This window comes from Blennius ocellaris, assembly GCF_963422515.1.
Source record: "Blennius ocellaris genome assembly, chromosome: 14".
NCBI lineage: Eukaryota > Metazoa > Chordata > Actinopteri > Blenniiformes > Blenniidae > Blennius > Blennius ocellaris.
In genome coordinates, this window is record NC_137663.1 from 5,336,578 (window position 1) to 5,354,630 (window position 18,053).

Consider the following 18,053-nt stretch of genomic DNA (forward strand, 5'->3'; position numbering starts at 1 on the left):
TTTGATCCAGCCTCTGTCAGAGTTCAAGGACACGAGGATAAAACACATTCTCTTTGTGTCGAGTTTAGTCGGATCACGAAGCTCTACGACGTCCAGCCCGCTTGAGGGAGATATGGTCCGCATGAGAAGTCGGGAAATGTTTGTGCAGATTCCAGTTTGATAACTGCGCAGTGAAACAAATGGAGCAGATCTTAAAGAGTTTTGACTTGTGGTTTTTATCGTCATTACGAATTGTTAAAATCAAAATAATTTCTTACGGGGGCCGAGCGTCAGTCAGTGGGCTTACGGGATGCTGGCTCAATAAGAAAAAAACACATCCGCAAGGTTTGTTTACATGCTTCCACATGGAAATGAAATTATTACTCAGGACCAGCAGCAAACATAGGCATAGACTTTGAAGAATAAAATAATGAAATAAATTACTATAAACTAGAACAGGCACTCGGTAGAGCGAACACCTTTGCCAAGGCCACATGATAGACGTTGCAGCAAATCAATACTAACTAACCTGTCAGGTAGCAACAGCATCGTGTGAAACACAGAGCAGGGAGTGTCTCCATGGCAACAGATGATGATCTCCTTTGATTTCCTCCATGAGGTCCGTCTCCCATCATTTTTTAGCAGGATTTGGGGATTGGTCGTTGCGTGATGACAAATCATTCATGAACATTTCATTCAATATGGTGAGTAGTTTTTGTGAAAAGCTGGTCAAATAGACACACACACACACACACACACACACACACACACACACACACACACACACACACACACACACACACCAAGAAATAAATACACTTAAATGAAAACATAACCTCTTTGGCCAACTTTGGTTGGCGAAGGTAAAAAGAATGTAGGAATCTGGGTTTAATAATGTATTAATAGACAACAAATAATCAACCGTCCAGTTTGATGACGTGGGCCAGTATTGAGGCTGAGATGTGTTGTTCAAGAGTCTCACAGCTTGTGGGAAGAAGCTTGCACTGGAACCTTGTTGTTTTGGCCCCAATGCTGTGGAGTCTTTTATTACCGTGCTTGTCCCTCTACTCACGCATGTGGGGAAAAACTGTGCAGTAGTAGTGTTAATAGAAAGTTGCACTTGCCCCGTCGGGGCATTTTCGAAAAGTAATTTCAGTGACTCCGAGCACTGTTGCGTAAACAGACTCCCAAAAAGCAATGAAAGTTTTGTTTCCACTTGAAAATATTGTCATGTAACAGGGGTCTCAATGGTCCCCGGTTTCTTCAGTTTTTTTTGTTTTTTTTTCAACTCAAGTAGCTCTGTCTTGTTTGACCCTGAGGAATCCTAAAGTCAACTGAAGAGAAACACATGAATTCTTTATGAAATTCTGACCAACAAGCCTCAAACACTAAGAACATCCCCCGCCAGGACCACCAGCTGGTGAAAACTTTGACTTTTGACTGTGGACATCCAGCTTCATGTATTTTCAGCAGCCATGAAACTGCAGGAAGGTTCGAAAGACATGATTTAGTATTCCAACATTCATAGTAGCCTCAAGATGAAAACCACCCAATGACTCCGCCTCCAATAAATACACCTCTATTCCAGTTCCATAAACAGTGAAGTGAAATGGTAACCTCGGGTAGAGGTCCATGTTTGCCAGGTCCAGTAAAAGTTCCCGATGTGTCATTGCTCGTTAGCAGAGTTCATGGTGAAAAAATCCATTCATTCATAAATTCAGGTTTGACTGACATGAAGTCACTGAAAACATACAGTAATGTTACCCTGCAGGACGAGAAGGGCCCACCTCGGCCCGACCTGCTGAGCTGTGCCGTCTGTGTATGAAGTTCATTAACAAGCCGATGCCTGGCCATGGGTTGGCGCTGTTGGTAATGAAACCACACACACATACCCACAGCCGGTAATACATTACAACACACAACTTCAACAATGGGAGCATACAGACGACCAAGATGGATTGATATCATGGTGACGCTCAACTATAAAAGTACCAAGTCCCTGGAGAATGTGGACTGAGAGTCATGACCCTCTGGAGGACACATTCTTCTGATTGTCTCTACTGAGCATGTGCAGAAGAAGTATTTACTATGGCCGACAGGATCGAAAACGTTTTGTTTTTCACTCGAAAACGTTGCTGTGTAAACAGGGCCTCAGAAAGAAGGAATGTTGCATGTGACTATGAGAGAAAATATCACAATTACTTTTTTTTTTTTAAAGAAGAAAAAATAAATAAAGAATATAAAACAGAAAAAAAGGAAAAAGAAACAATAAATATTGTAAGGCCTCATGTCGTCCTGTGTTTTTTCTTTTTCTTTTATATTCTAAAGGCTCAGCTGCTGAACAAACTGCTTGTTCTGCAAGAGAGTTCACACTCCGAGAAAAAGCTGTCGAACACACATCTACAAAGTGGCGTTTTAACTTTTCAACTTCATAGCTTGTATCTCAGTTCAATTGTTTTCAAAAATACATTTCACTGAAATGTTTCAGTAATAAAAGAGAACATTTTTGTCCAGCCCACCATGTTGCTCTGGTTTTAACTGCTGGAGCTGACAGCTTTTAGCGATGCGTTCAGGTGCATCGTGTAAGTCCCACCTCCGACACGTTAACAAGCTTCAGGATTCACACTGTAGCGAGGTTATATGCTAAACATGATTAAAATATGACTGATACGCTTATTAGTGGGCTGGAACGTGTGTGTGCAGCATAAATACAAAACATGCAGCGTCATGGCTCGGTTGGTAGAGCGGTCGTCTCCAGTTGGAAGGTTGCAGGAGCGATCCCATCTTTGCCTGCCCATGTGTCCTTGGGCAAGACACTGAACCTTGAAGGTGGTGGTCGGAGGGGCCGATGGCGCAAAATGGCAGCCTCGCTTCCGTCAGTCTGCCCCAGGGCAGCTGTGGCTACAGACGTAGTTTACCCTCATCCAGTATGGAATAAATGAATAATGCAATGTAAAGTGTCTTTGAGTGCCGAGAAAAGCACTATATAAAACCAATGCGTTATTATTATAGAAACGCACATTCCCTGCCACAGACACTTGGTGGAATGTGGAAGTAAACAAGCAAAACCTGACTAATCACGCAAGAGTTAGTGGACCGTGGAAAGACTTCAGCCAGAAGGAGCTGGCTGAAGAAAATGACGTCACTTTGTTTAGCGTGCCCAACTTTCTTCTTCTTCTTCTGCAGTATACAGAGGCCTGAAGACTTATGGCTTAAGTCTTTCTTCTGTCAGGCTCCTTGGCTTCCCTTCCTCGTGTTTGATTGCTGTTCCCCACCCTGATGTGTTTCACCTGTGTCTGAGTGTGTGATTGCCATCGCCTGGTGGCTTGAGCACACAATGGGCTTGTCTTGTCTGTATGTGTTCCTCTGTGGCTGTTCTCCTGTGCGTAGTCGCCTCAGCCTTTGTCTCTGTGTTCTGTGGGTTAACACTCCCTACTCACTTAATCTTGAAAACACTTTGGGATCATTTGTTTCCCCTGAGTTTGGGATTAAAATGCCCCTTTTCCCACCAAAGGTGGCTTGTGGCATTCTGAGTCCTTATCTCCTAACCCAAACATAACAATTACATCCTAGTCTTTAATTGTCACCTGCTCTGCTCAACATTTTCCAACATTCTGTGAAAGCACACTTGTAAATCTTACCAGTGTCCAAAAAGAACTTGTCACAATGGATAGAAATGCCATGTTAACCTCTCTGGGATCACCTTTTCTGTTCAGACCTGCCTCATTGCGCTTTGTAAAGAGGGTTTTTTTTTTTATTATTCTTTAGATGTAGCCTTTCCCCGAAGAAGTGATGGCCAAATCAGAACGAAATGCCAGTGACCCTCCAATGTCTCACCTGTACTTGGAAAGATGAAGGGGTTTCGCTCAGTCTCCAAATGTCACGTGTCCCTCTGAGAAATATTTTCTCACATGTATTGGTAATTGTCTCATCGAGACAGACTTCAGGACCCATTCACACAATGTTTTTCAAGAGAAAATGCAAAACATTCGTTGTATTTTGGGGGTGTGCAGAGCCGTCATCATGTTCTTCTTCTTTTGGATTGAACGGCAGTTTGCGTCCATTAAGTTGCCTTATTGCCACCTGCCGGTTCTATCTTTCTACATTGTGTACCACCGCTCTCGTCGTCCCTGATGATGGTTTCCCGCTTTCTCTTATCGCCAGAACTTTCATCCCTGATTGTTTCCATTCTTATTATTTATGTGGGTTCAACAGCAATTGGCATCTATGAAGTCGCACTACAGCCATCGGAACAAAGGAAGGAAGAAAGGAAGGAAGGAACCCCGGCTGATGTCTCCGTTGTCCTGTTGACAGTGGAAACACTGTTTAATTTGTCTGTACACCACGACAGTAGTAAACAGTAGTTGTGCACATGCTCAGTAGTACGCTTCCTCTACGGTGTCATGACTCCCAGTCCATATTCTCCTGGGACTTATTTTGACAGTCACAGTAATAACAATCCAACTTGGTGGTCTGTCCACTAGAATGTCTGTGGTCTCCCATTATTAATGTTTTAGAGCTCATTATTCACTGCTGCATGTGTCTGTGGCTTCATTACAAAAACAACGCCGACTCATGCTGGCATGTAGACAGACGTTGTTTCAGGTCTGAGACTTTGTATGCAAGCTGTTATGCAGCCTGAGAATATCCCACAACTGTCAATAATTTTTAATTGTCAAAAAACATAAAAACATATCTGCAGGAATAAACTATCTGTATTTGTGTTTGCACACATCAGCCGCTGTTGATAACATACTGTTAGCTTTCTCTCGAGTTTCCCTCTGAAAAGAACTCTACAAAAGTTGGAAGAGGTGCAGCATTAATAATGACTGACACAAGTTTAATGCCCACGGGGAAGGAAGTAGGATCTACACAGACATCTGCTGCTGTGCACTCATGAATATATTCTCTTCATGTCACCAGGCACATTTTTCATGTACCATATATGTTACGTAAAGTTTTTGTGCAGATTTGAATTGAGTTTGGACAAATCACAGAAAAGTGGCACTTTACGGTTAGTTTTTTCATGTTAAATAAAAAAATATAGATTTATTCTCTTCATGTACACTTGTATGAGATAAGCAATGTTTTTTGTTGCTATGTTAATAGAAATTAAAAAATAGGAATATGAATTCAATAATTTAAAAAGTAATAATTCAGTATTTAAATATATGCATACACTATCAGGATTGTATAAATTATAATTGGCGGCCGACTCTACAGCATTTTTAATAAATTTGCATTTATTAAAATGGAGCGATTCATGTAATTGCCTGTAAAAGTACATCACATGTTCAGCTGAAGAACGCTCTGATTTTTGAATACTACAGAGAGTTCTTCCATACCAGTCATTTATTCTATCATGGCCTTGACAGGGCAGGAAGGGAGACAGGATAATTTCATACCTGACTTACTGTGTCATTCATAGAGGTTTTCTGCCTTGAGGGGATCCGAAAACCTTTTTCCCTCGAGGAATAAAAAAAAAAAAAAAAACGTCAGCTGCATTTCTCTGAGGTTAAACATCAGATTTTAAGAATAAGCTGCCGCCCACTCTGGCACCACCCTCAGCAAATAGGTCACATTGTTTTCTGTCTCAAAGGTGATGATTGAAACTAAATCTGAATGTATTTTTGTAAATCAGGACAATTGATCACAGTCGCCACGAGTTGTTGGACTTTCTATACACTGTGCTCTCACTTGTAAACTCACTCTCAGAAATACAAGTGAAGAAGAAAAGACAGGTGACCCCTATAGGACTGCCTTTGTTTGGTGTTGAGGACATGCTGGTATCACCAGCAGAGCGGCGCCACTGATAAGAAGCGAGCAGCTCGTTCTCTCTCTGAGGAAGATGAATCAGACCAAGTTGGGTCAATACGTTCATCGTGTGATTCCTCTCGTCGTCACGGAGGTTTGAAGTGAGAATAGGACGCTTTTCTCTTTCCTTTTCTTCCTGTTCCATTCGATCACAGAAACCCCAAAGACTCAATTACCTGCTTTTCCTTTTTCCCCCTCACTTTCTGCTCCTCCTCCTCCAAGTCTACTGGCTACACACACACACACACACACACCCTAGAGCCCATGGATATCTCATTTCTCCCTTCCAACGATGCAAAAACACAATAATAGCCCCCAAATGATCGACCAGCAACAAACAAGATTGAGTGAAAATACAGAGAGAATTGACACCAATCAGTGATGAAGAACACAGGACATGACGGATCTGTGGCCAAGCAGCCTCACAAGCACGAAACACACATCCTTCAACAGCAATGACGTTGAACTACAGAAGCTCATCCTTTGAATCTATAGTACTCTCATTAACAGGAAACCCAAGACCAAGACCCGGCCACTGGTCCACCATTGTCCCCTCATTGGACCAAAACGTGAAACATAACGATGCCTGCAGATTGGCAACACCCCAGAAAAGCTCCAGTTTTGGAGACGCAGTCATTTGGCCGTCACGACCTGGCCCTTGTCAGACTCGATCAAATCCTCATCGTTGAGGAAAAATGTCTATTTATGTTCTAAAAGACCCACCTATAACCAAAAGTAATTAACTGAGTCCAATCCTACATCTGAAAACCTGGCAAGGTTTTTTCCTGTCCGCCTATGTTTACTGTTGTGGAATCGTTAGTATTTCACTGTGAACATGTCTTGAAATGTTGTATTTAGCGCTACATAAGTCAAATTGAATCAAAGGGTGTTGAAGTCAATCCAAGCTGACGTCAACGTACGATCACTTAATCAAACAAATGCGGATTGTGACAGGAAGCCCCCTGAGGAATCCTGCATCCATCAAGGCATCAGGTTGAACCAGGATCCTTCTCAACACGGTCCGCTTGTCCCACTCTGCTGCCCTGCAGCTAATAAGTCAGTAGATCATTCTCTTTTAACATATTCTGAAAAACCAGAGCATCATTGTAATCTTTCTTAAGCCACGAGTCAAAAAAAAAAAAAGAAGATCTATTTTAGCTTTCATCTCTTTCCGGGCAAATTTAAAGCTGCACATGCAAAAAAAAAAAAAAATTGCTTGAGGCTAAGCAACCCTGTTGTGACATGCAGGCGGATTCCTCCAGGCGTCTGCTCTCTGTCGGAGTGAGGCGGAAGCTGGAGGCGGAAGACCTCCAGGCAGAAGCCCCCGCAGCGAGACACTCCAAAACACCCCTCAAAGGCGAGCGCGCCAAGGCCACTGCACAGTCCATTATCTCCCAAAAGGAGTCATTATCCGGACTCTTGCCGAGCCGGAGAGAGCCGGCAGAGGGCCGGAGAGAGGCTGGGACCGGAGGAGTCCTCCGCCTCCCGCCGTCTCAGACGTCGGAGGGACCACGGTACAAACGGGGGTCTTCACAAAATGTTTGGACGGTACGCCGCTGCCACCAAGCAACAAACAAAAGTGTTCCCACGTAAAAGATTGTGGTTCTTTTTGATATTGACAGTTATGGAGATGAAAACATTACAGCACCACGGGGTGGATTTTGCAAACTAAATTGTTTGCATGCAGTGTTTTGCTCTCGTCTCTCAGATGCTCCAGAAACGATCAAAAGACGATCAGTGGAGCAAAAGATCAGACGACCACAAGACTTTTTGTGTTCTGTGGACTTTATTTCCAACTAACTGGCTGACTTTTGCTTTGAAAACATTTTGAAGGTTGTAGGCTCACGAAAATCAATTTTTCCTCATGTACTGGCGGTTCATGGTACAGATGTCGACTTTATAATCCCCCTCACATTGAAGGCAAAATGCACAGATTGTACTGGGACCCACCGCGCTGAGGGTCCGGCAGTAAACTGGCACAGCTGTGTTGGCACGTCTGGGATCGCGGCCCTCCGTGGCCCCGGTCCAAACGCTCACGAGCCGCTCAAATAAGCTCCTTATTATAATGTCTGAGGGCGACAGAGGCCGCGGGAATAACGGCACGGGAATACTGTATGGTGGACGTTAAGCTCTGTGTCGTGGACCTGCCAGCTTGGAGTCATCATTTCATTTAGCTGGCGCTCACTGCTCACACAGATCTATCTATCTATCTATCTATCTATCTATCTATCTATCTATCTATCTATCTATCTATCTATCTATCTATCTATCTATCTATCTATCTATCTATCTATCTATCTATCTATCTATCTATCTATCTATCTATCTATCTATCTATCTATCTATCTATCCATCCATCCATCCATCCATCCATCCATCCATCCATCCATCCATCCATCCATCCATCCATCCATCCATCCATCCATCCATCCATCCATCCATCCATCCATCCATCCATCCATCCATCCATCCATCCATCCATCCATCCATCCATCTATCTATCTATCTATCTATCTATCTATCTATCTATCTATCTATCTATCCATCCATCTATCCATCTATCTATCTATCTATCTATCTATCTATCCATCCATCCATCCATCTATCTATCAGGTTTTATACTACTTTTTTTCATAAAGTGGATTTCTTTATGAACATTTTATGATTTCTGCTCGTCATATAAAAATCTATATCGTCTTTCGTTATTCTTTTTGTTTAGTTTTTTCAGTCTGAAGATCAGAAACCGCTTTAAACGCTACTCTGGCCTGCATGAAACATCCTGTAGCTCTGCCTCCCCACAGTAGGGGGCAGTAGTAATGCGACTTTTGCATTCTGTAACTGCCAGGTTTTGCGAGAGCGTGTTATTAGCCGAGTGCCTTGCTCCTGACACAGAGTGCAGGCGATCACTCTTCGTCTGGCTTCACCCTCTGGCCTGTTTGGCATGGGGTCCCTACCCGGAGTATAATCCTCCAGTCGCCACCGCGCTAACTTAGACGGAAATGATCACCCCCACGGTAACATAGTGATCCCATCGGGTTGGACCCCGAGTGAAAACTGATAAGATTTTCAACTTTTACTTGCGGCTGTGTCTCCCTCCCTCAGCAGATCTAACCAGACTACCGACTCCTTCTTTCATCACACTGAGAGGACAAACGTTGCCTTCAACCGGCTCACTTTGATCCGGCGCCCAGCGCCTCTCTGGACTGCACACGCTCCGTCATCTGAAACAGCCTCCTCCTGCTAAACCGGGTCCTGAGAAAGCAGAGAGCAGCCGTTCCGTCTCTGCAGCAGCGCGATCAATGCACGATGGGAAGAGGAGCAGATCGATCGCCGTAGCAGGAAGCGCCGTCAATACTCTGAAAGACATTTAAGCCACGCGCCTGACCATGGCAGTTACCCTCAGGCAGTTCTATTTTTAAGCTCTTTTTGTTTGTTTTCAAGATTAAACGGTCTGCAAAAAAAAGGAAGCTCATCTCGAGAGAAGGTAAACATGTGGATCGTTTGCAAAAGGTTTTTCCCTGAGAAGGAAGCCTCCTTTGACTCCAGCTGGTCATTGATCTGATGTGTTTCAGCTGGATAAAACAAATTAATCAATTTATACCGAGAACTGAAGAAGCATTAAAAAAATCCTATATGTGCATACAAAAAAGTACTTTGCTTTCTGAGTTATCTTCAAAGAATTGGAAAAAAAAAAGACTAAAGAAAAAAGTCATAAATCATTTATTCTTGTTTTTAGGATTTTTTTAAATGATGACTGAATTGGTTGCTTGGTTGGCCTGTTGAAATGTCTTTTTATTTCATTTTGTGCTTCAGTAGATAATTGATTTTTCCATTTTTAGTATAATATTTGGCTTTTTCCCCGGCGATACTGAAATTTCCTTTTACTAACTCAAAAGAAATTCAACCTCTTGAGGGTTGTAATCAGGGGTTTTCACCTCTGATTTTATGAAAAGGAGCAGTTCATTTTAATGCTGCACCTACGTGAACCTCGTAAGCTTTTACTCCCACATTGTGAAAAACCTCATGTTCTCTCTGACTGTAACTAAAATTCCAGCTCCACTTGAAATGCTGCCACTTAGAAAGAAATACACAGTGCCGTGCAAAGGTGTTGCCAAGAGTTAAGTTTGTATTCTTGGTGAACAATTGTTTACAATTGCAGGTCTCAAATGGGTTCGATAATGTTTTCAGGCAAAAAAGTAACACTTGTTGTGGCTTGGGGTTCCATTTACAACATTGCGACGTTGTTTGGACGACGGGACCCTGCCGCTTTATGAAGCGGAAGTCATTTCACTCGTGGCGCGTTTGGATTTGAGAGGAGAAAATACCAAGGAACAATGTTTTGTCCAAGCTGCGGGAAAGAGTTGGTGGAGGAGTCACCAAACTTTTGCAGCAGCTGTGGCAAAAGTTTGGTGACTCCTCCACCAACTCAGCGATATCTCTTTCTGCCAACTGGTTCCTACCTTTTCCGTTTAAGTTAATGTGTTGTGTTTTTTCACTTGTGTTGTGTTTTTTCATTTGCAGTTGTGTTTTTTGATTTGCAGTTGTGTTTTTTAATTTGTGTTGTGTTTTTTCATTTGTGTTGTGTTTTTTGATTTACAGTTGTGTTTTTTGATTTGCAGTTGTGTTTTTTCATTTGTGTTGTGTTTTTTCATTTGCAGTTGTGTTTTTTAATTTGTGTTGTGTTTTTTCATTTGTGTTGTGTTTTTTGATTTGCAGTTGTGTTTTTTCATTTGTGTTGTGTTTTTTCATTTGTGTTGTGTTTTTTGATTTGCAGTTGTGTTTTTTCATTTGTGTTGTATTTTTTCATTTGTGTTGTGTTTTTTCATTTGCAGTTGTGTTTTTTAATTTGTGTTGTGTTTTTTCATTTGTGTTGTGTTTTTTGATTTGCAGTTGTGTTTTTTGATTTGCAGTTGTGTTTTTTCATTTGTGTTGTGTTTTTTCATTTGCAGTTGTGTTTTTTCATTTGCGTTGTGTTTTTTAATTTGCAGTTGTGTTTTTTCATTTGTGTTGTGTTTTTTGATTTGCAGTTGTGTTTTTTAATTTGCAGTTGTGTTTTTTCATTTGTGTTGTGTTTTTTGATTTGCAGTTGTGTTTTTCAATTTGCAGTTGTGTTTTTTCATTTGTGTTGTGTTTTTCAATTTGCAGTTGTGTTTTTCAATTTGTTGTTGTGTTTAGTGATTTGTTGTTGTGGTTTGCACTTCAGGGCCACCGTACTGTGGTCACATGACCATGACAATAGCCATCTGCAAAGCCCTCCCTCTGTGGGGCATCAATCTTTAGATTTTAGGCCACAATTGCTCAGATGACTAGAATCACCTGTAAACCTTTGTGAAGTTTTTTTTTCTGAATTTAAGTTACTGCACAGCCACCGTAGTAAAGAGTTCTACTGCACATGCTCAGTAGCTGGCCAATCAGAACAAAGTTTCCGCCGTGGTGTCATGACTCCCAGTCCATATTCTCCTGGGACTTGGTAGTTTTATTTTGATAGTCACCATAACAACAATCCAACTTGGTGGTCTGTCCATGAGAATGTCTGTGTTCTCCCACTCCTAATGTTTGGAGCGGACTGGCTTCATTAAACAAGCAACCAACAGTGCCAACTTGTGTCGTGGCATTCGAACTACATTGCGTTCACTGTTTCAGCTGTTTCCAAGGAAACAGACATTATTTTCAAAACAATGTTTTGCAAACACAAACATTTTCTGAAATGAAAATGTGAAAACGATGTGTTTGAACTTGAAACGTTGTCGTGGAACTGGGACGCACAAGCCGGAGAGCTTCAAAATCAAGAAAAAGTGGACAGACGTGGATCTGGTTGAAGATGTTCAAGTGGAGACCGTGCCAGCGTCGGTCGCTAACGTGGATCTGGCATGACGACAGCTTCACTCAACAATAGTACGGGAGAGGCATTTTGCCACCAAACTAAAACAAAGACGTCATCCTCCCTGGGTAAATAAATCTTTAAAAAAAAACCAAACCATGAATGCTGTTCATTTATATTCTGTCTCATCCGAACACATCACTGGGAGATCCTCGGCGTGTGAATGAGGCCGCCGCTCATCCGGTTTGTATTTAATCGACTCTGATCTCATTGTGATGGTTTAAGAAGTGTGTTGTCTGCAAGCAGAGCCGACAGAACGTAACAAGGGGGAAAAGAAAATATCGGCTACAAATGTCTCTAACAAGACTTATGTGGGAAAAGGCTGAATGGGATTAGAGTATTGATTTTTATCTACTTCAGTGAAGCCATATCGGCCCACAGGGAGCATTCAAACACACAACACAGACACATATTGTTCCTTCCTTTTCCCTTATTTGTCGTTTGTTCTATTTGGCTGCTGCTATTAAAACTTTACAAACGTAAGAAGAAGAGATTAATGCTTGTATCAGTTTCCTTCAGTGTAAACAAGGTTTTCTGTTATTATTAGGAGTTGAAATAATACATATGAGAGGCTGGGACTGCTTTCGCTTTCTCACTACAAACACAATTCGCCGACCTGGGACTCCAACCAGCTCCAGCGTTACTTTCCACGATGCTGAAGAACAGATGGCTCACGTCACACAAATGTCCCCTTAAAACTAATTACAGGCAGAAGTGACACAAACGGCACTGCAGCGATACCGCACGGAGCTTCTCCACTCCCTCACAAACAAACCTGCAAGCTTGACGTTTACATGTGTCGTCTGAAAGTTGTAAACACTTTGTTATTTTAAAGTGGAAGTTAATTAATATTGCAAGTTAAACAGTTTGTGTCGGAGGTTTCATTCAGTCAATTTCTATAAACTAGTCAATGAGTTACAAAAACGTTGTATTATATGTAGCCTATTTAGCCTAATATATTATTTGTGGAATATGAACTTTATCAGATTATGTTTATTGACATTTGAAAGACAAAACAAAGAGGAGCAGATAACCATTTTTCCCGTAGACCTCGAAAAAGACCAATTTAGACCAATGTCCCAGTATAACTACCGTATTTTCCCGACGATAAGCCGCTACTTTTTTCCAACGCTTTGAACCCTGCAGCTTGTAACACGATGTGGCTAATTGATGGATTTTTCTGGGCTAACGGGCTTTATGCCACCAGATTATACATCCGCCTGTACATACATGCTGGGTTTTTTTTGCAGCTTCTCCAAAACTGGCCTTAAAAGTGACATTTGTGCTCCTGGTGAGCTCGTCTTGTGCTGCTTCCCGCGGTCCGGAGCTCCGGCAGCTGACTGCCGTCAATGATGCGTTCAGGTGCATCACGTAACGCTCCCCTGTTGCATCCATGGCTGAGAAATCGTCTTCCTCAGAATCAGAATCAGCGAATAACTGATCAAATAATTATCAACAGATTTAAAAGGCTTTGTGATTATGAATCTGTTTCTCTGTGTGTCTCTCTCTCTCGGTCTGCAGGCTTCACAGCAGGCCAACGACCTGCACCTCACAGCTGTGTGCAGGAATTTCCAGCATTATGAACAAAAGATTTGTGACAATTGATGAAAATATGAGCAATCGCCGTGTTCCTGCAGTGAAATTCCTGCTTTGTTACAACGTGGACACCTGCGGCTTGTCGTCTAGTGCGGCTTATATATGTTGTTTTTTTCTTCTTTTAAAATTTTGCGGGTGGGGCTTATATTCAGGTACAAAATACGACAACTTATATTCAGACCAATATGGCAAGTCCCCTTATCTTATCGTTGATGATGAAGTTACAGAAATGGACATGAAAACATAAGAAGATGGTAAACAGACATATTTATGGTTAAAATGTGAGATTTATTCTCTCTGGTTGATATAAAGCTATTTGTGATGATACTTGAGAACAAATGAGCATGTATTTATCAGCGCACAAAGCTTGAATAGTCATTGATCTAACTGTGGACGTTGGTTTCGCTCCATCATAATTTGAAATGAAGCCGTTGCAGCACGAACATTAAGACTTGTGGGAAACTTTGAGTGACCACACAGCGAGAACCTCTGGTTCAGATTCAAACCCGGGTCCTGCTGCTGCGAGGCACCATGCCGACCACTGCACCAACACGCCACCTCTGAACAAGATCAAAATGTTAAAGCAACCCGTGCTGTTATTCGCGCTTGGAGCAAAACATTTACATTTATACGACAAACATTTTCAAGTGAAAACGGAAAACTTTCACCCCCTTTTAGGCGTCGGTTTACACCACAACTCAGAGCCACTGAAATGTAACTTTTTTGAAACGCTGCTGCTGCACATGCACACCACATCCATAGTAAATAGTCATTCGGCACAAAACACAACTTTTTGAAAATGCTCGGACTCCATCTCTGTGGAAACAGGGAAAAACATGAATTGTCAATAATGTTCAGGTTCTAATCTCTTCATTGATGGTGGAAACGTTGCTCCTGCTCTGGCGCACCACCAGTTCTTCTGCACATGCTCAGTAGAGACAATCAGAACAAAGTTTCCACCGTGGTGTCATGACTTCCAGTCCATGTTCTCCTGGGACTTGGTAGTTTTATTTTGAAAGTCACTGTGTCTGTCCACGAGAATATCTGTCTTCTCCTACTGTTAATGTTTATAGTGGCTTGTTCTCTGCAGGCATGTGTGTGGTTTCGTTACAAAAACAATCTAAAAGCACCCACTAGTGGCCCAACATGCTAACTACACCATTTTCAAAACACTGCTGTCCAAACACAAAACGTTGCGTTTTCACTGTTGCGTGAACAGCGTCTGAAACAAGCGATTCTGATGCAGCGTGAGCGGCTGAGAAACCAAAACTAGGTCAGAAAACATTTCTCTGTAAAAGTGAAAGAAAAGGCAGACGGTAAATCGGTGAGACTGAAGATGATCAATTCTAATCACTCGCTCTCATCTGCTCTGGTGAGACGGTGGGAATGAGAGTGAAGGATCGATGCAGACGTCAATAAGAGGAAAGTCATGATGAGGATGAATCACGGCTGGACTGAACGGAACAACATCGCCTGTGTTGATGCTGCTCAGTCACGCGTGGCCTTTTTACAGACAGAGAGTTAAAAACATCTTTAAATCTTTCTCAGGTCATTTTGAGTCAAATACAAACACTTCATGGTTAAGCTCTAGAATCAGGATGTGTATGGATATGAGTGGATAATCGCAGTTATTTGCAGATTTGCAAGTAGGAGCTGTAAATGCCTGTATAGACAAAATATAAATCTATGTTTGAAATATATATTACACTAATATATGCAGCAGTGCAGATGCACAACTGCCTTCACAGCTGGATGCAACCTGATACTCACATATTGAAGAGGCAAGAAAATGCGCTGCAGAAAAATACGTGGGGGAAAAAAATCTGAGTCAATGCCTTGATGAAACTTCCTGTTGAGATCACATTAGTCTCATTTGAGTAGAAAAGTCAACAGTTTATGCTTATTTCAAGACTCAGAATGTGTTTGAAGTAGAAAAACAGGCTCAACTCATTGACACAGTAAATATTTGAAGTATGTGAGCACATGACGCATTCGCATGACGACATTAGTCACAGATAACGAGCTCATTATATACTATATTTGTAGACTAATATCAAAATCTATGCATATCCACGACTCAATGTACAACCTCACACAGACATTTCACAGGAAAGCAACCAAAGAGAACAGCTTTAATCTGCAGAAATACATGTGAGAAATTGATTTGGTTCATTAAAATGCTAAAGTTTTTCTAAAGGTGGTTTGAATGTCACTTAATTATTTGTTGAAACTTAAAAACGTATTCACATGTAAACTATAAAACATAGATTCTCCCACTTAAATGAGACTAAGATTCAGAATGTGAGGTTCACTGTATCGAGTAGACAAACAAAGGCAACACCATGGACGGTTCCACATCTGTGTGGCGTTACGGAACAACACATCAGGACTCACGCGACCAGCCACAACCTTCATATTCTATATTTATAAACTAATGTCTCAATCGACGCACATGCTCAACTCAGTTGAGCTCAGCTTTGTTGAACATCTCATGTTGTATTTGGCTCCTAAACTTCTTCTGACGGTGGCTTGAATGTTATTTAATGGAAACTGAAACATGTCGAGTCTGAAAGGAGCGGGAAAAACAAATGTACCATGCTTTAAATGCTAATCACATTGAGAATGTGTCACACACACACACACACACACACACAGTATAATCACAGCCTTTCATGGTGATACGCAGATGCTGCAAACGTGCAGCGTACAGACTAATTTAAAGAGATTGATTCTACTTATTGACTATTGGGGGTTTTTTTTTAATCCGAGTGAGTCAAGCAGGAAAATGTCTTCATCCAACCAATCATAAAGGATTGATCTCAACACAGAAACCAAATGCTAGCAGTGTGACAATTTGCTGCTTTGATCAATGTTACATTACAGTGAACACGAGCAGTGAATGAGAGCATGGGAGGTTTTTTTGTTGTTGTTTTTTTTTTTTGCCTGAAGGCATTTTAACATCAAACAGCAGCTTCTGAACACTGCCTCCTCTCTTGGTGTTTGTAATCAATAATTATCTGCTTAATAAATGAGAGGTGATATTGATTCTATCAAACTAAAGATGATTTTAGTCCTAAAAAAAAAGAAAATAAATGAATAAAATCACGAAAAAATGTGTAAAGAAGAAAGGCTAAGAATAAAAAATGATTTAAAAGACATTTCAATCAAATGACTAAAGCTGTACAGCTTCACGCAGTGTTATCTTCAAAGCAACATGTTTTGTGACGCCACGTGAATTTGATTTGCGAGAAAGTGACAAAAAAGTCTCTTTTGGTCAGAAAGGTTGTGGACGTCTGTTCTAACCTGATTGTTTCCAGTCAATCATAAGATCACCTTCTCATCACATAGATCAGCAATACAGCAACGGCAGGAATCTTTCCTCTTGTGATTAAATACCAACTCCGTGCTGATAGTGAACTGCTCTATGAGACTCATGAGCTGCAGCTCAGACTGAAGAAATGATAATAAAAGGAAAATAAGGCAAAAGCAGTGAATTGAGGCAGAAAAGCCAAAAACTGAGATATTTGATACTTGATTAGATACGTGTGCCTTTGGAGAAGTCTCATAACAGTCTGTAAAGAAATCGCTCCGTTCATTGATTGTTTTCAGATTTACATCAAATTCATTTCAAATAAGCTTTTTAAAGTTGCTGGGTTTTATTTTTTAAACTCACATTGACTAATATAACCCTCGGCTCCAAGTGTCTGATCTCTGCAATGGATCGTTCTTAATCACATGTTTAAAAAAGGCTATTTTGTATATTGTATATTATTTACCCTAACTTCTGCTTTTTACTGCTTTTTACCAGAAAATATTTCCGAGTTGTACTTCTTTAAATTCAAAATGCAGAACAAGCTACAATGTTGGTAAGATTATTCAAAAGCTGATCTATCTATCTATCTATCTATCTATCTATCTATCTATCTATCTATCTATCTATCTATCTATCTATCTATCTGAGGGTCCAGACAACTTTTTAACTTGTGTTAAGGATGACAAATGATGTTTATTGAAAGCTTGTCGTGATCTTTGCTCACAGTCTGCGCTCTCCATGGTGCTGAAGCTCCTCCTGACTCCACTTTTCTGTTTGTCATTAAATGAAAGAAAAATAATAATTCTCTTCCTACGTTAAAGTGAAATCTAAAGCTGTTTTTGCTTAAATTCACACTTAAGTCAGATATAATCACTTTTGTGACTGCATTTTTTTTTTTTTTTTTTTTTACACAAATGTGATGAAAGCAATGAATCAAAAAAGAAAAATGGGGGGAAAAGAAAAGGTGGCAGTTGGTTCAAATGTCTTCCCCTGGGAGGATCAGGAGTGTAAAGATCGATCCATGTGGAGAGCCACCCCCCGCTCTCTGCGTGTCCTTACCTGCACCGGGGGCAATCCGCCCGGACCCTCCACCGCGTCGGGCGAGTTGTCGAAGACCCGGTCCCGGTACAAGGACCACAGCCCGACGTTCGGCAGGAAGAGCAGAGCCGCGATGAGCAGCCCGGCGACCTGCAGCAGCCTCTTCTCCTTCCGCCTCATCTCTCCGGGAGAAGGCGAGCGAAGCGGCGGCGGCGGCGGCGGCGGCGGCTTTACGCACTGGAGAGAGAGAGAGGAGCGACTCCGCGCGCCTCCGGAGCGCGCGCAACTTTTACCCACAATGACGTCAAGCTGCGTCAAGGAGCACTGACAGGAGAGACATCCGCTCAAAGATTTCAAGTTAAAATCACACGCCTGCACCGTGGATACGTTCTAGTCTGAGGAGTAAACAATAAATAAACATTTTCAAGCGAT

At 41.6% G+C, this 18,053-nt stretch overlaps 1 protein-coding gene across 1 annotated transcript in view; it reads right to left on the minus strand.

Annotated features, from left to right (window-relative positions):
* LOC308139061 (polypeptide N-acetylgalactosaminyltransferase 10-like) overlaps nucleotides 1-17,801 on the minus strand; it is a gene marked incomplete at both ends in the record, with an annotated part of 85,836 nt that extends 68,035 nt beyond the window's left edge. The window contains one exon of the mRNA XM_080508387.1: nucleotides 17,643-17,801. Within this exon, the coding sequence (XP_080364513.1) occupies nucleotides 17,643-17,801 (159 nt within the window). The remainder of the gene's footprint in view (nucleotides 1-17,642) is intronic.
* Nucleotides 17,802-18,053: the final 252 nt, after the last annotated feature.